The following is a 22,277-nucleotide window of genomic DNA, read 5'->3' on the forward strand; positions in this document are numbered from 1 at the left end:
GAAATATACGATGTCCTTCAGACGTCAGCTTTCTACTAGAGAATATGAGTTTTCCTTTCCCTCCCCTCTTACAGTAACAAATGGTACATTTCTTCTCTTATTTCTCTTCCCTACTCTTGATACTCAGGCAGACTCAACCGCTAGGGAAATGCTACAGTCTCCAAACTGCAGCCTTCAGCCGCACCTTCTAACGATTACGAAACCGTTCCAAGCCCAGGCACTAAGTGGCAACTGGGAACTAGCAACCAACTTCAGCAGTGTGATCCAAGGGAAAGTAGATTTGGCCGGAGCTATTCGAAAAGTGTCATGAACTGCACGTCACAATATTCACTTCTGATTTATATCGGCAACGCGGATGTGCATCGACAGCCCTTTCGTCCTTTACTTTGGATAGTGGGTGCGATCCCATGCAAATTTAACAGAATTGAGCACCATCGAACCCAACAGGGGATTGCTAGCTCAAACCGTTTAACGTTTCGTATGGATGTGAGCAGGGATGGAAGAAACTCCACTGAATCGAATGGGATTTACTTCCACCAAGGTGTGCAATACATAGAATTACATGCTTAGAATCACAGGAGTTAGAAACCACCAAAAATGCGGCTGTTATAAACGTGCTACTGAAGTCTTTCAAAAGTTTTCCGAGATGTTGAGGACTAGCAACGCCCCGCCCCCTTTCTTTAAAACATGCTTTTGACCTGAGGTTTTTTTTGGAGTCAACGCGACAAGGGCGTGAAAGGCTGGATGAAGCCGTTCAGGGAGTGGAAAAAAGGGTCCACGTGCCTGCTCCCTCCCCAACCCCACAGCACCATTAAGCAGCCCCAGCGGCCCATTTTTAACCCCGCGGCTCCTCCTAGCGCCCGCCCACCATCACGCCGCCACCCACCACCCGTTTCACTCGCTCACGCACTCTCCCCCCCGCCCCCGTGTCCTCCTAACCAACCCATCCAAGGGAGAAAGGGCGCAGCCAATCGGAACTTGAAGCGCGTGCGCGCACCCGCGAGACGCCACAAAGGTTACGACGGCGCGTGCGCAGTGACACGTCTCCCTCCTTGCTTGCGCTGGTGCGGCCGGAGGGGAGGCCGGAGTTGTAGGCGAGAGTGAGAGAGCCAGCCAGCCACTGAGGAGTAGTGGGTAGGGGAGGCGGGCAGAGGGGCGGGGGCTGCTCCAGTTCTCGCGGGATCCCCGGGGACGCCGCTGCTGGGCTGGCTGGCTCGAGAGCGAGAAAGGGCGAGCGCACGCGCCGAGAGGGGGGCGGGGCGTGCGAGCGGCCATGGCGGGGCAGCAGTTCCAGTATGATGACAGCGGCAACACCTTCTTCTACTTCCTCACCAGCTTCGTGGCCCTCATCGTTATCCCCGCCACCTACTACCTGTGGCCGCGGGACCAGCACGCCGGTGAGTGCGGGCGCCGAGTATTCCTGCCCCTCTCTCCAGCGGCGCCTCCGGCCACGGCGGGCCTGGCGCAGCGTGTGTGGACCCTTTTCTCCTCAGGCGTCGTCAGCCAGGCTTCTGGGGGCTCCCCATCCCCCCCACCGCCTCTTATCCCGCCCTCCTCCCGTCGCCCTACAGGCATCTGCAGGGCCTGGGGCGCTTTGCCCTCTGTGTGCCTCTCCTGCTTCTTCCCACCCTACCGGGTATCACCGCCACGCTCCGTGTTATTGCGGGCAGATGGAGAATGTGGCCGTCCTAGCGGAGATCCACAACCTGGAGTTGTGAGAGGCGCCCCAGTGTAAGGCCGTTGTCACGTCGACTCAGAAAAGCCCTCCAAGCCTCTCTCCTGCCGTTTGTGTCACGGAGCGGCGGCTGCTTCTTTGGACAACGGAAGAGAGGTGTGGTGTATTGGTTCTGGTGGTGGTCTGCGATTCGGGAGATCTGGGTTCTAGTCCCCACTCGGCTATGACGCTCACTGGGTGACTTTGGACCAGTCACTGGTTCTCAACCTAACCTACTTCACAGGATTGCTGTGAGGATAAAATTGTGGGGTGGGGGGAAAGGATGGTGTAAGCTGCCTTGGGATCCTTGGAGTAAAAGTGGGATGTAAATATAACCAATAGATAAAGAGTACAGTAATAATTAAAAATTAAAAATAACCAATAGATAAAGAGTACAGTAATAATTAAAAATTAAAAATCAGTTCTACCAAAGGCGGTGTTAGGCAGGATTGGGCAACTTTTGGTCCTCCAGATACCTTGCCCTACAATGCTCATACACCATAGCCAGTGGTGAGGAATTATAGGAGTTGTAGGCCAAAACATCTGAGAGACTACAAGTTGTCCAACTCTGGTGAAGGGATTTGTTTGTTGCTTTCATATGGCAGGATGTGGAAATGTACAAAAGTTCTTAGTGTAATGTGTGGAAAGAGCCTTTGCGTGTATATTGCAGCCTCAGGAATGGAGAATGTGTGGCCATCCTAGTATTGTTGAATTGCAACTCCTGTCAGTTCTTGCCACTGACTCTGTTAGCTAGGGCTGATAAAAGTTGAAGTCCAATGATATCTGGAGTGCTGTATGTTCCCCAGCTGTGCCTTAGGTGAACATAGGACAGCCATTTCTTTAAGACTTCACTTGATGCCCTGCAGTCAAGATTATAATGTATGCAGCACTTAATTAACCTAGAGAAAAAGTCATCAACTGCACACTTGGTTTATACAGTGGGTTAGCTGATTTCATGTTTGAAGAGAAGATGTTGTCCACCATTGTGATTGTGAGTACAACATATGCAGTAGGTATAGTCATAGAGAAGTAAAGTAATGATCCTTGTTATTTCAGTGAGTGCTCCAGAATAAGTGACACGTTGATACCAAGTGTTCATTCAGTATAGCCTTAAATAAATGTTCTCCTGACAACTTGATAATAAACTGCAATCCATGCCCCACATGACTATGTAGTGGTTTCACTTCCAGCCCCCTAGGAAAGTATTGGGAAAAATCCATGAACAGTTTGCAATAAATACGCTGTAGTAAACAACCACAAATTCCTATCAGTTCCTGGGTTTCTCTCCTACTCTTAAGTCTATATGTATTGGAATCCTAAGAAACAGTTGCAAATCTGTATTTTTCTCATCTTTGCCATGATGCATTGGTATCAGCTGGCCACACATTATTTTCTCACTGTGCTCTATCATCTTTGAAGGATATTATCAATGGGGTATAGCCATTAGTGTTCTTTTCCTGCTTTCCATCTTAATGGGAGTAAATGCAAGCCAGCAGACTGCTTTTTATATTACCTTTTCTTTAATGTGTATTTATTTACACCCACTATCATCACCAGATTTTCTGTTCTGTTTCTTGGTGATAGGTTGGCTTATTGCCAAGTTTCGTGAAGTCTGATGTACTCATCTCAGTATCAGAGATAATTCAAATGGCAAAAGATGATGTAAAATGGTTTCTTGGGGAGAAGAAATGTAAGAAAAGGCAAGATCGTATATGAAATAGCTTTCCTAGACAAGTTTAATTCTTGCTTCTCAGCATTGAGACAAAATTGTTATAGATAGGGATATTGCAAAGTTTAGGAGCCAATGAAGTTTTGCAAGAGTTAGATGGGAGGCAAAGCAAGTAAGTTAGATTAGTAGCTGAGTTCTTTATCTCCTCCAGTTACCGAGATCCTAGAGTTTTGCATCCCTAAAGTTACAGGGATAGCCAAATCATGGAAAAAAATTAAACCAATAAAAAGCCAACCAATATAATGGTGACAGATTATGCGTTAATTAATCCACAATTTGTTGTGACTTGTTATGGGTGCATTCTGCCGCAATTTTGAATATTCAACCCCCAGTCAGAGGTTTCTACATGACGTTCAAACCCAGACACCATAGTGGGTTGAATAACCCATAGATAACATACAATTAGTAGTTAGATCTATGATTAACCTATAGTGTCCAGGTTCCGATGTGCTGGCATAAATATTCTCTTATGCCAGCACTTGAAATAATAGCAGTTTACATATATACTGATCTTTAAGCCATTTTGACATTTATTTTTGATCATTCAACTTGATAATCTAATAGAATCCGCTAGGATACAGAAGACCTAAATGTATAGCCTTTTCTTTTAGGGTGGGTATGCGCTGGAAGCAGAGGAAGTGAGAGCAGGATTGGATAGAGAGTTTTCATTTTTTATAAATTATTGCAAAGTATTTATTTATTTATTTATTTTATTTATTACATTTTTATACCGCCCAATAGCCGAAGCTCTCTGGGCGGTTCACAGAAATACTAAAATCAAGGAAATAAATTAGTAACCTTTCCTCTTGAATATCTCATGCAATATTCCACCATGTAATAAATTGTGTACTGTATTATGATGATTTATAAGAATGACATTTTTCTAAGTTTTGAAAATGTCTTCCTGAATTGTATGGCTCTTCTTTTTTTCTTAAGCCATTAGCAGTGGTTGAAGTCACTAGAGTATTGGGATAATAGAATTTTAAAACTGGATGGAAGCATTCTAGTCTTCTGATATGTGTTTGGCAATCATATATCTAAAGCATCTTTGCCAGATTTTACCCAATTTTTTCCTAAAAAGACAGAGATACTGCCAAGGAAGGCTGATGAATGCTCTATTTTTAAAATATTCTTTAAAATTGAAATACTCTTTAAATTGGAATCTGCAGCTTCATGTTCAACATTGATCCCTACCTATCCCAAGTTCAGACTTACTGACCAGAAACACTTGGTCCTGTAAGGATTAAGTCTGTTTGTAATCCCATATCAGTGTCCTAATCAGAACTTAGTGGCTGATATGGAGATAATATTAGAATCAAAAATGTTACATGCACACCAGCTTTCATTCTGACAGCTCAATCTTCAAGGCAAGGTTCAACAGTTGTTGAAACATTGACCTGTGCCATAAACATGCATCTGTGTGTGATATTCTGATATCTCAAATTAGAGTAACTGAATTGCAAACCAACTTTGGTTTGAAATTGACTTATTTTAGTAAACTATATAAGTTTAATCACACTTTGTCCAGTTCAGGCATAACACTAAACTTCTCATGCTCTTGCGGTTGTGCTGGTAGAGGGGAGATAGGAGTGCAATCTTCATTCATGTAATACAAAGCTATCATTTAGCATTATGTCTGGATAAATTTCCTTTTAGGTACTTAAAATGCTGTAAGTGGCAACATCCCTCAAACTGTGTTGCTACTTGTAAATTAAAATTGGCAGTTAGAAGAAAAATTACTTTGTTTTGCCAAACATGGAGTTGGATCTAGAGTTTGTCTGGAATGGAACTCCACAAACTGGCTGATGATTTTTGCAATTTCCCCTCCCTTCTGCAGCCTCCACAAACCCAAAGATCTGCTTTGGAGGGTTGGGAGACCCTACAGAACAGTGTGTGAGGAATGCAGGGGGAAGGAAGAATCAGTGAAAATCAACACCCGACCCTTTCTTCTAGCAGTGATGCTGTCTTGGCTTCTGATTCCCTCTGCCAATGGAACCACCATTCTGTTCATAAATCAAACCCTTGGTGTTCTAGGATTAGGAACTTTCTGGGGCCTTGTCATGCCAGCTGATACTGCTACTTTTACCAAGAAGTGATTGCATCTTAGGTTCATGCCCTACTGTGCTGTGCTACATTGGTGGTAGGGATTTCTTCATTGCCTTAATTACTATTTTGCTAATAAAGATGGTGTGTGAAAGCCTTTAACACTTGGCTTGGTACAGTGATGATAAGAAGTAGCATATATTGATTTGTATAGTTGGGCATAGTTACCACAAGGAAAACCAAATGTCCAAGGCAGGGTCTACACTACTGCTTTATAACGGTTTATAATGGTTGTGACAACTGTTCGAGCCCAGGACACATTCCATATACCATTTTCAAACCATTTTCAAAACATTATATCCTGCTTGGTGTAGATCTGACTCAAGTATAAGGAACTCCCTATGTTGCATTTTTTGGGCATTGGAAGGGAAAATGAATGAATATTAGAATATGGTCATTGAATGAGCTTAGGGTGACCATATGAAAAGGAGGACAGGGCTCCTGTATATTTAACAGTTACATAGAAAAAGGAATTTCAGCAGGTGTCATTTGTATATATGGAGAACCTGGTGAAATTCCCTCTTCATTACAACAATTAAAGTGCAGGAGCTACACTAGAGTGACCAGATTCAAAAGAGGGCAGGGCACCTGCAGCTTTAACTGTTGTGATGAAGAGGAAATTTCAACAAGTTCTCCATATATACAAATGACACCTGCTGAAATTCCCTTTTCAATACAACTGTTAAAGATACAGGGGCCCTGTCCTCCTTTCCATATGATCACCCTAAATGAGCTAGCATGTTTAATTTAAGGTATTTGCATATTGAGTTTAGGGACAGAATTTTCAAGAGCTTGATGGGAAGGTTTTAAAGAGTTTTGTATTACTTCCAGGGTCCCCACTCCTTTTCTCAAGCATCAGCAGAAATTCATAGAGTACAAGTTGGATCCAACCCAATGTTTCTTCTAGATTGTCTTGACTGTTGTACAGAGGATACACTTCTGTACTGTACTGTAGTCCATTTAAATCTTATATGAAAGATAAAGAGCACTGCTAATGCTCTCTTTATTTTCTTTCTCTTGTGGATATGGCATTTTAAAATACAATTTTCCTCTACCTGAAGTCCAAAATGGTGAAACTGGTATGGTGTGGTGATGTCAGTTTTGAGGCTGGATCTCAGAAGACTATGGACTGCAATAATCCCTAAAAGTTTTTCTTAAAAGTCTTAAAAGTTTATTTTTACTGCTTCTAACCTTATGGATGTGTACAGCATTCTATACATCTGATGTATGGTTGTGGAAGGCTTCTAAACAGCTACTTGTCTCTGGTGAGTGAGAATTAGCCCCAGTGATCAAGTAAAGAAGCTTTTCTCTCTCTACATTTTATCTCACAACAATTCTGTGGCTCAGTTTGGACAACATGTTTGTCAACAGTGGTTTTAGAAATCCACGGTGAAGTTGTTACACCATGGTTGAGAAACGTGTTGGTTGGCAGGAAAACTCCATGCAATGGTGGAGTTTTTTTAAAAAAAACACACTCCATGCAGAATATCCTTGCTGTTTCATGTTGTGTGGCAGGCTCCATGAAGTTCTCCACTGCATTGACTTTTTCCACTAGGTACAGAGTTCCCTGGCAAGAGCGGTGAAAGAAGTGAGTGCTGCTCTAGGGAAGACTCGATTTAATCATGTGACACTCTTCCTCACTATATTTTACACAACTCAGAGTTATCAAAGACTCATTCTTGCTGGTATAATCTTAATATTTACAACCCAGTGAAAGTTTCATTTTTAGAATAGCAACTTTTCAGATTAGTTTTACAGTTATATAAAAAAATACTGATTTGGTTATACTATTAGAAACACATCGTAGATAGATAAATTATGAAATTATTGTGAGGTGAACTATCTCCAGTTTAGTAGGTTAATCATTCATATTTGGTCAACTTTTCTGCTGTACTTTATTGGGAGGAGAAAAACAATCTTGCAGAAACCTCTGGAAGAGCATGACATTGTGAATAGATTAATGGAATTCATTTACCAAAAAATTTAAACAGCCTCATGCTACATAATTAAAAACTAATCCTTATTTCATGATGAATAACCTTTGGAGTATAATGTATCTTAAATAGAAAGCTATCTTTAGATAGATTTTTCCTCAAAAAGCATTTTATTTTAAAAAATCAATTTAAATTAAAAAAATCCGATTTTAAAAAAAATATCATTGATTTTTATCCACTCTGGTTTTACTCAACTCCACGGTAGCCCACAGTCACACAATGGTGGAGTTAGAACATGTTGTGTGATGTACCCTCTAAAAACTCAAACGTTGAATAGAATTTTTACACTGTGTTGACTAACGTGTTGTCCGAATTGAGCCTGTGAGGTATGTTAGGCTGAGAGTCTACGATTGACCCAAAGTCCCCAGTGACCTACGTGGCTGAGTGGGGACTAGAATCTGGATCTCTCAAGTCCCAGTCAAACTCTAACCCCTGTGCTATGCTGGCTGCCTATTAAAGCAAGATACATTGGATCTAGGTGGGTAAGCAAACATTCTTATGGGCCACTAACTTTTTGTGTACGCACCCTGCAATCTAAACTTGTAGAATAATTTTAATGACTAGAATGTGTGTCAGAGCCAGTCATTTGGTGCAGTAGGAAGTGATAATTTGGGCTTGCAGGAGACCAAAATTGATGGGGTGTATATTTTATAATCTATCAGTTTGTGCCATCTGCATGAGTATGATTATATACAAATTAAGGTGAAATGTTGCTCTCTACTGTTTCTCTTTTAATAGGTGTTGTCTTGATAGATGTGGAGTTAGCCTGTTGAAGTCAACATCCCCCTCTTTTTAAAGAGACTTTCTTCACATCCTTACATCAGTACTAAGAAGTGTTAATTTAACACACAAATCATTTTACAGCCTGTGTGCATTGGGAATAGAAGGACAACTTTTCATTATTTGCTGTATCAATTTCCCTGGGATATCAGGGTGCTTCGGGAATGATATCTTTAACTAGTTTAACTTTACCATATTTCTAGAGAGCTATCTCAGCACTGAGCAGTAAATGTTCATTGGATAGCTCAGTGTGTGCCTGATTATTTGGTTCACAGAGTTTAGCTGATGTTGTCTAGGGAACATTCCAAAAACTCAAATGTTAATATTTGAGTATAAATCATTACTTGGTAGACTTTCTGGAAAACCATTTGAATGTTTGAAATCGTATCTAACTTAGGCTTCATTCAGACAACACAATAGTCAATGGTGGGGTAATAATAAACTCAACAGTTGTTTATCTAGGGGATACTTCCCACCCAGCATGATGATAATCAACCATGGTGTGGATTAGGATCAGTGCTGAGTTGACAGTGCCCCTGTTCAGAAGACACTTTAAACCATGGCTTAACCATGGTGAATAAGGGAAAAAGCCTTATTCAGTGTGGTTTAAGGTGTCTTCTGAACTGGGCCGTTGACTTTCCGCCTTTAAAACTAAAGTGATTGTGAACTTCACTGTGTGTGTGTGTGTGTGTGTGTGTGTGAGAGAGAGAGAGAGAGAGAGAGAGAGAGAGAGAGAGAGAGAGAGAGAGAGAGGCATATTGAGGATAGAATACAAGCTGATTTCTACTTCTGTGTGCTTCTCGATATCTGTATTGGCTTTCACATTCCCACTAGAGGGGAATGTCTGCTTTGTTCAGAGTCCAACAAACAGAATTAAATTTCCAAAATATAAATTTGTACAATGGAACACTGTTTTGTTTTTTCTTTTTCTTTTGAAAAAAATCCGGATTTTAAAAATCCGATTTTTTTTAATTGAAAATCATATTCTATGAATCAGAAAACCGATAAGTCTGAAGTGGCACCTATCATCCAGTGGGTCTTAAAAAATTGGATAGGCATCCTAACAACACAGTCCTATCCATATTTACTCAAATCTAAGTCCCACTGTGTTCAGAGTAAGTCCCAATGTGGCATACTCCTGGAATCAATGTATCTAGGTTTGCAACCTAAGTCACGTTGACTCCAGTCTCCTCTTCTGCTTTGTGCTTTGGATTTTGTGCTCTCCTATTTAACATTCTGTACTTTACATTGTGCTCTAAGAGATCAGTTGTTTTTTTTAAAAAATCACATTGTTTGGAAGAACTCCTTGTAACAAAGTATTACTGTTAGAAGCAATTATTGTGAAAAGAATAAAGCATTGTCTTACAAACAACTTCAGTATTAAGGAAGTTGTGCTCAATAAAAGCAGACTTTTCATAAAGATAAGAAAAGAGATAATTGAAAGGTTTTGAGGTTGAAACAAGATCTCCAAATACATTCTTTTTATTATTGAACTTGACTTTAAAGCAGATCAGTTGCATTGTTGGGGAGTATATAAATTAAATCGTCTAGAAAGAAGATTAAAGTGCAATCCTGTGCACACCTACCTGTGAGTAAGGCCCATTGAACACAGTAGAACTTACAGCTGAGTAAATATCCATAGGATCATGTTGGCAGTTGAGAAGGTGACATTCAATATTGTCTGTCTTGTATAGTCGACTGGTTTTCATTTGTGTTTTTTGTAAGAGGAGTATAAATGGTGTCTTTCAAGTGTGTGTGCACAGGAGACCTGTTAAGTTAGCAAAACATGCTTGAGAAAACAAATGCTTGCACAAACCCACTTGAGCATGTCATAGACATTATTATGTAAAAAATGAACCTGTTCTTTGTGGAGTGTCATTATGGCAATACTTTCCTCAAGAACATGTAGTTGCAGGAAGAAGCTGCTACAGTTATCAACGAATTCTAAGAATGTGCACATTTGGTTTGCAAAGAATCTAGGATGATCTCAGTGGTTCAGCTTTGTGTTACCGTACTGATCTTCTGTTACAGATCTCTGTTGTGCAGCCTCAGGTATATTTGAACCAAATAATTGGCTCAAACTGTAACCTTAGTTCAACTTTGTGAGTTCCATAAAAGTTAACCTACTTAAACTGCTTCCTATGAATTGGAGTGAGGAGCAACTAGATATTTATTTATTAGCTGTGTATCCTGTTTATTGCCTGGACTCTCAAAGCAGCTCACCATATTTATAAAATCAATCAAAAATCCTTCCAATTTAAACACTGAGAGATCAGTTCTACTGGTCCCCATTTTATTCATGATGGCATTTGTCTTCTCAGTTGACTTGATTCAATTATTTAGGCAATTCCAAGACTTTTTTTTAAAATCATTTTTTTTTTTTTTTAGTCAGACAACTCCAAGTTGTCTTTAAAATTCATGATTCTAATATCGGGTGCTCTTAGTGGTATGATAAAGAATGTGTATATGCTCTTTAGTTTGTTTGTATTCCTAGCTGCAATTTAGGCCACAGTATTATACAAGAGAGAGAACAGGTAGTCATCAACAGTTTAACTAGTGAGGCATAACAATAATAAATGAGCTGGAAAGGTAAACATTTTTCTTGCATTTGGGTTTAGTTCAACATTATTCATTCCTTGAAACAATGGTAAATAACAGTGGATATTGACTTTTTAAAGGGAATATCTAATTTAAGTATATAGGCTCTGAACTCAATCCACTCAGACTGTTGGTAAAGGCAAGTATGTGAATTGATAAATGATGGTATGATGGGTGAAAGTAGATATCTGCTGGATCAAAAGCTCTTATGTGAACATGTGCATAATTAGATTAAACCCACAGGTACTTGCTAGATTTTAAAGGCTAATGCCAACTGCCAACATAATGATAGCAGGACTTCAGTTAGAGTCTGCAGGATTACGTCTCTCAAGCATAATGCCAACCAGGATAAAAAAGTGTGTGTGTGTGGTGTTGGCTGTGGGGGACACCCCCCTCGTCCAGTACTTTAACCATAATTATTACCAAGCTTGCATTACATATGCAGAATTCCTTACTTTTAAGTCTCTTCAAAGTAAGTCCTATTTAAATATTTGAGTAGTACATGTACATATATTTAGTAGTGCAGTGCCACTGTTATATTAAAAATTAGATGTGCAACAATTTTGTTATTATCAGAGGCATTAAAATCGTTTTTTCCATATCACTGCAAATATTTTTGTTGCAGATGTACTGGAGAATTTGAATTTTTAAACGCTTGTAATGTCTTCATATTAATGAGACTTATCTTGTATTCAAATGTAAATATTCTGAATTTAAAATACGAAAGGAATTAGTTCTGATTTATTTGCACAGAGAAGTGCTGTCCACAGTGCTCTTTAAATTAATAAATACAGTTTGATTTTTAAACTCAGTTTTGATCTTTGCTAGTTTGTGTATTTCTGGTGGGACATAATCATAAGAGATGTGACTTGAGGTGGAGGACTTAGCTTTGCATAATATGCAAGCTTGAGCAACTTTTTAAGCTCTGGGGTTCATACATAACTATATATTATGAATTGACGTGTCAAATCAGATTTCACGTTTGCCTTAATTTATATGTTTAATGTAATTTAAGAAGATTACTTTTTAATATGGCTCTCCTTTTGAGAAGTAAAGTTTGTTTGGACCGTTGCAGAGGGAGAAGCACTTTACCATATATTACAGGTGTCAACTGTACTCTTTGCAAACCTGTTATTGAAGCTGGCAGCCTGTTGAATGCTGAAATCTTCATTGTTAGAATTATAGAGCATTTTTTAATAGATTTACGAAGAGAGCCTAGTTCACTAATTTTGCTGCTACCAAAATTTGAAATGATATTTTTCCTCTTCACAGAACAAATTCGCTTAAAGAATTTGAGAAAAGTATATGGAAGATGCCTGTGGTATCGTTTACGGTTGTTAAAACCCCAGCAGAATATAATTCCCACAATAAAGTAAGTATGTGTTAGTATCTAGGATTTAGTACCTTTTTTTGTAATAAGAACCATAATTTTTATTCTCAATAGTGTGATACCAGATGGTGACCTGTGTTTTAGCTGTAGGTCCTGGTGTGCTTCCTATAAAACTGAGGAAGATGATCCCTATGTCAAGGGCTCCACATAGCAAAATATTTCTGTTAGGTATCCATTGTGAAAGGTTTGGAGTCCACAGCTCTAGCAGGCAACTGTGTTCATGAGCTGTTGAAAACAGTGTTTTTCAGATGGTGTTCTAGAAACCCTGGGGTTCTTTAGGAATTTATTGGGGGTTCCTTGAAGAGAAGATGAGTGGCAGACAAGCTTCTTGGTAGTGGTGGGCAAGACATCTTTCAATCTTGTCTTCTGAAGTCCCACTGTGGAGGAGTGTTGGTGGGGGTGTCCTTGTTGAGGCCTGTTAGGCCTGGTGGTCTTCAAGAACTCAGAGGGTAAACTCCCAGACTCTAGAATACTTCTGGACTCTTCTTCAATGCATGGGGTTCTGCAGATAATGCAAGGCTTTCTTATGGACCAGTTTATGTTGAGGGGGTTTCCTTAAGATAGGAAGCTTGAAAATTATTGCTTTAAATTAAATGTGTAGTTTACCATAATTAAGGGAAGTAATGAGAAATTTATGACAGTTTCCCTTTTGGTGCTAAGATAGCTAGTTGCTTCCGCTTTGTTCTCTGCTTGCGTACACCACATGCAATCTATGCTTGTTGAGTTGTCTCATTTTTTTATAGGTTGCCACAGAGGAGTTATGTGGCAGTTTCTGTATAATTCAGGAAATGAGGTTTAATAACCTAAAACTGAAAATGTGTCCTCTAAATTATGGGCAGTATTCACTATCAACCTATTCAGTTTGCAGTGACGATTTTGTATAATTCCCTTTAATTTTGAGAGAGCCTGTGGTCTAGAGATTCCTTTAGGATTGTTGCTGGCGCTGTTAAATCTCTTCCACATATCAATATATAATTTGGTTGCAATGAACTTTTTTCACAATTTTAAACAATTAAACACCCTTCCTTTTTTAATCTTTCTATTGCAACAGGAAAGTAATTCTGCTTGCTGGATGGGCACTGTTTTTGTTTCTTGCTTACAAAGTTTCCAAAACAGACAGAGAATATCAAGAATACAATCCATATGAAGTGTTAAATTTAGATCCAGTAAGTAATACCTTCACTATTTAATGTTTTAATTTAGTTTGACGTAAATTTCCCTGTATTCTTAGACAGAATGCAGTAATCAGCTCCATCCAATATCATGTGGATGGACTTCTGCAGACACAGTGGAGACTTGCCTTTAATCTATTTTAACCTCTTGCTATGGCATACTAACCTAGTTTTATGTCCCTCTTTTATGTCTTTTAATTATTTAATTAATATATTGTATTTGGTTTTTATTTGGTTATTATATTCTTGTTTTTTAGAATGGAGGCTACTTTAGCACTGAGGGCTAAAAGGTGGATCAGAATTTTTGTAAAATGTGAAAAACATTTTTTTTTCTAAAATGTAAAAAAACATCCATTGTCCTCTACAATAACCTGAAGATTTGACTGTGGTTATATAGGCTTAGGATGTTTGATACCTTCTGCAGATGAAGAGTCAAGTGGATCCTCATTGAACAGAAAGCTTTCAGCATTTGGCTGTGTATATGAACTGTTACACTATATCTTTCCCTTCGCTACAATTGTTGAATGTTGAGAAATTGCAGAAGATGTCTCAAGTAGAAGTATGATAGGACTAGATTACTTAGACTGCAATCCTATACCTCTCTTTCATAACTATCCCCTGTGAGTTCAATGGGACTTAATCCCAATTAAGTGGGCTAAAGGATTGCAGCATTAATGCAGTTGATGTAAGTAATATGACATTTTAATTTTAATAGGGGGCAACTGTGGCAGAAATTAAAAAGCAATACCGTTTGCTGTCGCTGAAATTCCATCCAGATAAAGGAGGTGATGAATTTATGTTTATGAGGATTGCAAAGGCTTATGCAGCGTAAGTTTCTTAATATGTTCTATGCATGGGAAGGGAACTTGATGTAGGCTAACATATATAGTGATTAAATCTTGATTAAATCTTTGCGCCACTTGGTCTACTTATGGTATCACCAATTGCTACTAACCAGACGAATTTTACTTGTACTGATTTTGTGCTGCCCTAGCTGATTGGGATATTTCATCCTACACTGGTGTGTGCTGATAGTCTATGTCTTAAGATCAGGCTGCTAAAAACAGCTTATAAAACATAATATTGCCTCATTTTTTTGGCAGTCACATTATTATCCTATGAAATAGTTTCAGATATCCAGATAAAATCTTACTGTTTGTAGCGCTGTAGCTTGACGTGATGGAGCACATGCTTTCCATGTAGAAGGTCCCAAGTTCAGACCTTGGCATCTCCAGGAAAGGCTGGGAAAGACTTGCCTTGTTTGGCTACAGCAGTATTGTTTCAGTGTGGCTGTTTGCACATAATAGCAGCAAATCATGAGTTAATTAATCTATAGAGAGTAGGTTAACTGTGGGTTGTTTAAGCCACAATTAACCTATAGTGTCAGCATTTGGACATGCATAGCAACCAGGTTGAATATTCAAAACAGCCATGGAATATGCCTGGCATGCACTATGGCAAATTTGCTGCCATTACTTGTGAACTGGGTCGTTATATCTCTCCATTCTAAGGATCTGTGTTTTTATATAGCAAGTCTTACGACCAGGCTATTTAAATGAGGAAAACGTGCCACAAGCTGGGGCTTTTTAACATGGTTATTCCCTTCTTTTGATAGTTTAACTGATGAAGAATCTCGAAAAAATTGGGAAGAATTTGGCAATCCTGATGGGCCACAAGGTAATCCTGTAGCTTATTGCTTCTCTATCCCACTTTTTGCAGTATCCCCAACTTTTGCCCTGTGGTTGTTGGTTTCATTATTCATTTTGTTCACTGCAGGTTTACAGTTATTGCATTTAGCTTTGCACCAACCTCTTAAGTGAGGTTAATCTGAAAAGTAGTGATGTGTCCCAAGTTAGTTATTTTTTCTTTAAGGCATCTGTGCTTTTATACAAATCAACACATCCTCCCTTCCTACTGCAGATGTCCCTTGACATTAGAGGGAAACAGGTGTTCCCGCTAATGTCAAGGGACATCTGCAGTAGGAAGGGAGGATGTGCTGATGGCTGTGATGGAACTAAATGCAAAAGGGCTAGCTCTCAAGGCATGTGCAGGTGGTAAAAGATTTTCATGAGGGGAAGGAACCTTGAGTGCCAGCTTCCTTGCTAGAGCGCTAGAATGTGTACGTAGCTGGTTTTGCATAGGTGCAAAACACCATATGTATGACTGTACAGATGCCTGTTTGAAGAACATTTGTTCCTGTTTTTCCAACACAAAGTACAAGGATATTAAAAATCTATAAAAATAGAGAGCTTATATAACTGCACGTATTCATATGAGTCTACCTTCTTGCTGTATTTCATAACTTTTTTGTTCTTTGCAGCTACAAGCTTTGGGATTGCATTGCCAGCTTGGATTGTGGATCAGAAGAATTCTATTTTGGTAAGATAACATTCTGTTCACTTCCAAATTGTCTGTGTCAAGCTGAAAGCCATAATGCAGGTTGCCTGTGAGCATACTGGATTTCCATTGCAATTACGGAAAGATAACAATCCATCCATGTTCAAACTATAGGCTGTTCACAAGTCACACTAACCCATAGTGGGCGATAAGTTCCCTACTGATAAGCTCCAGACACACCATCTAACAAGCAAACTAAGCAGTGTGGTTTATTCCCTGCCCCCCCCCCCTTCATCCCTCCTCTTTCAGTAGTCCTCCTGCTTGGCCAGCGAGGTATCCCAGCTTTCTTTGCAGTGGAAACCAGATCCTATCGTCCCTGGCACTGTCTTTCCAAGCCTTTGTCAGGTCCCATATCTCTGCCCATGTACAAAAAAAGGGGTGGGGCCTCCAACTCCTTGAAAATTTCAAGGATATTGACGCTCCCTGCAGTTTCAAGTCCTGAAGGTCTGGAAGGGTAAAACAGTTCTTAATTTTTAGAGTTGTTGCAGTTTAATGATATTTGTTTTGACAATGTTTGCTGTTTAAGACGTGCTTTGAACTGCCAATCCAACAATGTTGTTCTCCTCTTTCTTGGTTCAAGAACTGCAGCAATAAAGGCATCCAAGGACAGAAGTTGGCAACTGGTTATGGTATAAAATTAAACAGATGGTTGCAGAGTTTTTGCTGGTCTAACATCTATGGGGTGACAATCTTTCCCAGTTGCCTGTAGCTCATATATATCAGATAACTTAAAATAGTCTACAAGAAAACATATGCTGGCTTTTCAGTATGCATATTATAAACTCTTAATTGATTGTTTCTATGTTTTTGAAATCTTTGCTTCAATACTTAGAATTTGTGTCCTTCAAACATCTTAACAGATGGCTGAAATGTTGATTTTGATAGCTCTACCTATATAATTATTTGTGACTTCATCAGAAAATGTATGATATTTCTTCTCTCATATCTTCCTAGGTTTTGCTGGTTTATGGATTAGCATTTATGGTTATTCTTCCAGTGGTTGTAGTAAGTATTCCTTTAAAAAATGAAAAAGAGAGACTGTATTCTGGTAAAAGATCAGAAATCCAAAACCCAGGGCTCATAATCATTTCCCTCCTTTACAATCTGCTGGTAATTTTTATGGCCCTATAACTTAAATTATGCATTTTGAATAAACTCACTGCACCCTGAATGTGCTGCTGCTGTGTGACAAGTTGAAAGACTAAACATGGTCATGCATTCATTCATTCATGACCTATTGGCTTTGGGAGATTGCAGTTTTTGCTGTGTGAGGCTTCTGGCTTTGGCCAGAAACACTTCCATTGTTTCTGGCCAAAAAACAATGGCTGGAACCTGAACATGGTCACAAGAATGGATCTGAATGTTCAGGAGCATGCAAAGATAGTCAAGAATGTTTTAATACTCCTTGCATCCTAGCACATAATTAAAAAGGGTAGCTTTGGGAGCTTTCTTTCTTTAGATGGTTGTTGCGTAAAGTAAACAATTTGTATCTCTTTCTGGAATGAGAAACAGTATACCTTCTGGTGGGAAGATGTAACAGTCTGCTGTAATTCCTAATAAATCATGTACTCACTCCATTGCTTTATGTTTTGCCGGTGTTCCCAGGCATAGGCATGAAACGTACATGATGTGTCTCCAGGTTTTTATAACTTATTGAAGGCACTAGACACACTTCTAAAGCTCAGATTCTTGTAACTTCACAGGATCAAAAGATAAGAGTGCTAAACTAACAGTGGCTGAGATAGAACTGCCAGGATTTCTGTGACTTCCACAGACCTTAATAAATTGATAAACACTATCTCTAACAAGGATATTTTACTTAGTGTGGGGTGTTGGTACAGGAGAGTATATTCATCGTAATTTTTTTCTGCTGTGTTTGTGTGACATTAAGAGCTGTCAACTTTTCTCTCTTAAATGATTTAGGGCTCCTGGTGGTATCGATCAATACGTTACAGTGGAGACCAGATTCTCATCCGCACAACTCAAATTTATACCTATTTTGTTTATAAAACAAGAAATATGGATATGAAAAGTAAGTTTTAAAACATCAGTTAAACATAAAAGGATAAATTGTTACAATCTATGTTCAATTCACAATTCTTTATTGATAAATATGTACTCATGGGTTTTAATAGGCATTTAAACTTTGTAAATACAGAGTTTTCTGTAGTGTGCTGCCTGATTCCTTTAAGGCAGCCTTTTCCAAACTTGGATTCCAGATGATGATGGACTACAACTGCCACCATCCTTGGCTATTACTCATGCAGACTGTGGATGGTGGGACTTGTAGTCCAGGGACTCATGGTTTGGGAAGGCTGCTTTAGGAAGATGTGGGAAGTAGGCCATATCATCACTGATGTGGATTGCTGATGTGTGGGCTGTACAATTTTAGACTTCAGGTGGAGACTTGCCCCACTGAATTCTCCTCCTAGAAAACGCTTCCCAGCCCCACATATTTAAAAAGTAGCCTTTTAGGGAAAGGCCTAGGCTAAAACTGTTCTCCCTGACATCAAGTTCTTAAATGTAGGGCAGGGATCAGGAGCCAGTTTTAGGCAGGCAGCTGAATTGTCCCCCACTGGGACCTCTGCAGGCTGGATAACACAAGTAGGCACAGTTATACTGGTTGTTGTCAGTAGGTGTGGCCCTTGATTGACAGTGACCATGCTTATTGATGTCATTGCTCCATCCATTTTGCCTTTCTTTAAGCTGAGAGAAAGGAATTTTGCCAGTGCTGAGCAGAGGTTATATGCATACCATTTCTCCTCGCATTCCTAGTGAAGTCCCCAGCTTCACACAGCATCCCCATGGGGCAGTGCACACCATGCAAACGGGCTCTCTTCTTTCCATCACCTGCTGACTCCCTGGCTTCACACTGTGCTCATCGTCCCCATGGGGGCTGTGTGCACCACATGAATGGACTCAGCTGGCGTTGGGAAGAACAACTGCTCCTCCCTGTGCTGGCTAAGTTCCCTGCCTTCGATATCCCCGCTATTCTGGAAGATTGGAGATAACAGTGGTGATTCCTCCAGACGAAATTCTTCCAAGAAGCATGGCAGCTTCTGGACTTACTGTATCCAAACTCCCCTCTCTGGAATCAAAGAGGAAAATGTTAATTATGAAAGAATGATAGAAGATGGTGAATCTGAGTTGATCTAAGCAAGGTTCACAGATCTTACTGGATGTTCATCTCCTGGGTCAAGGTGAAAAGAGTCACTCTTTGCTCCCAAACACGTCTGCATCTGTAGTGGGGAGTACTTGGTTTTTTTCTTACACTCACTTCCCTGGGAGTATGTACCTTTGAACTCAGGAGGCCATATGTCTGAGTATACATGTATGACATTGTGCTATAAAGCAGACACACTTGGTCCTTATTTCTGTTGACGTGTCTGCCCTTCAGTCAGTTGAGTTATCTTTGTTAAGTTTCACTTGGGAAGGCTACAAGCGTTTGTTCCTTGATGGATAGCTGAAGGGGAGAGTGATGATAGAAAAGAGTCTTGCTTCCTCACAGAACTTCCTCACATATTTTTGAATACTCTTACATGCTTGATTTGCATTTATATTCTGATTTTCTTTGCAGGGCTGACAATGGTTTTAGCAGGAGCATCCGAATTTGATCCTCAGTATAATAAAGATGCAACAAGCAGACCTGTAGACAACATTCAAATTCCACAGGTTTGCTATTACTGAAAGATATTTTGCTATGTTGTTGGTGCCAGAATGTTCTTTACTTAACTCTCCCTTTTTCATTTTAGCTCATCAGAGAAATTGGCAGCATTAATTTAAAGAAAAATGAACCTCCACTTACCTGTCCATACAGCTTGAAAGCCAGAGTGCTCTTACTGGCTCATCTTGCCAGAATGAAAATTCCTGAGACACTTGAACAAGGTACCTTGCTTTAGAAACCATGATAGCTTTGAAACGCATTTTGTCAAGTTACTTTTTTAAAATACTTAGTTCAATCTTACTTATTTCTCCTGTATTTTTATGACCAAAGGTGTGTGTGTATATACACACCCACACCCACACTCACACACCTGTCTGGATCCAAGTCTTACGCCAAGAGAAGCAAAATTCTACAACCCGGTAAATTATGCAAATTAAACAATTTTTCCTATTTTACTTACATAATATATTGGGCTGCTCCTACTTCAGGGAACCATGCAGGACACTTGGAACCCTGTCCTTTTACCCTTGGATATCTTAATAGATGGCTTGTGAGGTTGCAACAAAGCATTTGCTTATCTACCTCCAAGCATATAATTGCAATTGGCACTGCTAAAATTTTGCTTTATTGAAAGAGCCTAATACCACAGAGGTGTTTGAATTCTGCACACCGCTCCCCCCCCCCCCCCACTTGCTCAGAATTGCAGCATGTGCACAGTCTGGTGGTGTTACAAGAATTCAAGTAGTTCAGAACAAGCTCTTCTTGAAAAGAAAATTTGAATACTTGAGGCACTTTTCTGTATGGGAATGCCACAAGCCCATGAACTGTTTTTTTCTCCCCACCTCTTGAACCCAACACCTATGTTTTTTGAGGAAGAGGAAATCAAATAAATGTTGCAGATATATCTTTTTCACAATCCTGGAATTACTTTCAGAAGAGAAAGGTGGGATGCTGTCTTAGCTACAGAGGGAGACTGTCTTAGCTGTTGGTGGCGGCTAGTTACCTGCTGTCACCATAGTATTCTCCCACAGTGGAGCAGTTTACTTTTCTGCATGGCAGCCATTCACTTTTTCAGGAGAACATAAAAGGGCACACTTAGGAACACCATTGGGCTGGGTTTTTTTCTTTTTCTTTTTCTCTGTTGATAACTTCAGCAACTAAAAATCAAACCAGGTCCTGTATGTTTACCCAATCTTGAGTTCTGTTCTTGGCCTCTGTGGAATATTGGGCTTCAACTGGTAGATGAAAACCCACCAGTGGATTGCATCAGTAGTACCATCACCCTTTTCCTTCTTTTTTGGTGTTGTTCATTTTTAAAATGAAAGCAAGGCAAATGGGTTTGGGGGGAGCGAAATTGAAAAATGGGTAACACGGTCATCACAGAGAAGAGCAGGGTTATTTTTATTTCTGAACAACGAAAAGGGAATTTCAGCAGGTGCACCCATGCATGGCAAGCTTTACCTTCCAAAATTCTCTCCTGAGTAGCTGATTGCACTAGAGCAGTTGTTCCAACTTTGGGCCCCCAGATGATGTTGGACTACATCTCCCATCATTGCTGACCATTGGCCATGCTGACTGGAGCTGATGAAAATTGCCATCCAACAATAACTGTGGGCCAGAGACTGGGATCCATTGGCTAGAGAGGAAGGAGGGAGATACATGTACAGTAAAGCATTGAAACTGGGTCCCATATTCGTTTTATGTAAAAATGGTTGAAGATTATTGTTTTAGCCGCTAGTGGGTGATAGACGTTGGTTCGGACAATCAAACCACGGCTTAAGCCAGAGAATGTACAAATTCTGTGCGTCTCCTTTGTTGCTGTTGTGCTTCCCCTCCCAAGGCTTAAATTTAGCTTCCTTAGCTAGCTTTTTTGGAAGCCATAAAGAATTCCCAGTTTGCACGTAATGGGAAGCAGTGATTAACTGTCCTCCTGGTTTGTTTCACTGCTCTCATGAAGGGAGGAGCAAAGTGGTAGTAATGGGATTGTATGTGGATGGGGGTGTATGTGCATATCTTGGCCTATTAAGCCAGGATTTGATCATCTGAACGTGGACATGAACATAGGGTGAAATATATAGCGGTTGCTTTCTGCTAATTGAATCAACACCATTAGTGGTATAGATTTTCCCTTCCTGCTGCAACTCCAGCATGCCCCCCCCAAATCTGCTCTGAGAGGTTGGGGGACTAACTCAAGTGGATTTGTAGGGTGCATGGAGGAGGAGATATAGGGTAAGTCTGATTGTGTGAGAGGTCACTCCTATGACATCGGATGGAACCTATATGGAGCAAATGGCAAAGTTCTATTAACAGACATACAACAAGCAAAATATGAGACAAGAGAGGCTACAGTCATTTGCAATAATTGCCTTATACATGGCACTTTTCTCTTGTCTCGCAGATCAACAGTTTGTCTTGAAAAAGTGCCCTGCTTTGCTTCAAGAAATGGTTAACGTAATCTGTCAACTAATAATCATGGCACGCAGCCGTGAAGGTAAGGAATAAGCTTTACTTTTGACCAACTAGTAAAATTATTCTTTTTATATTTTTGTGAGGCCTACAAAATATTAGAATTCTATCCTCAGTTTGTTGCTAAGAGTCAGAAGAAATTTATTAGGAAAATAACTTACCTATGGAGACAACTAGCTAGTGTTCTATAAGGAAAGAGAAACTTTGGAATTACATTTTTACTTTTTGTGATGTTGGTATTTCAGAAACTGTTTGTAAAGCCTTTTGTTG

The 22,277-nt window shown here is 39.8% G+C and overlaps 1 protein-coding gene across 1 annotated transcript in view; it reads left to right on the forward strand.

The window, feature by feature from the left end:
- Positions 1 to 1,193: 1,193 nt before the first annotated feature.
- Positions 1,194 to 22,277, forward strand: part of SEC63 (SEC63 homolog, protein translocation regulator) — a 41,050-nt gene continuing 19,966 nt past the window's right edge. Inside the window, exons 1-11 of the mRNA XM_063124823.1 lie at positions 1,194 to 1,397; positions 12,191 to 12,290; positions 13,360 to 13,474; positions 14,196 to 14,308; positions 15,096 to 15,157; positions 15,801 to 15,859; positions 16,832 to 16,882; positions 17,801 to 17,909; positions 19,455 to 19,549; positions 19,630 to 19,762; positions 21,940 to 22,032. Coding sequence (XP_062980893.1) covers positions 1,274 to 1,397; positions 12,191 to 12,290; positions 13,360 to 13,474; positions 14,196 to 14,308; positions 15,096 to 15,157; positions 15,801 to 15,859; positions 16,832 to 16,882; positions 17,801 to 17,909; positions 19,455 to 19,549; positions 19,630 to 19,762; positions 21,940 to 22,032 — 1,054 coding nt within the window. The 5' untranslated portion in view covers positions 1,194 to 1,273. The remainder of the gene's footprint in view (positions 1,398 to 12,190; positions 12,291 to 13,359; positions 13,475 to 14,195; positions 14,309 to 15,095; positions 15,158 to 15,800; positions 15,860 to 16,831; positions 16,883 to 17,800; positions 17,910 to 19,454; positions 19,550 to 19,629; positions 19,763 to 21,939; positions 22,033 to 22,277) is intronic.

This window comes from Elgaria multicarinata, chromosome 4, assembly GCF_023053635.1.
Source record: "Elgaria multicarinata webbii isolate HBS135686 ecotype San Diego chromosome 4, rElgMul1.1.pri, whole genome shotgun sequence".
NCBI classification, from domain to species: Eukaryota; Metazoa; Chordata; class Lepidosauria; order Squamata; family Anguidae; genus Elgaria; species Elgaria multicarinata.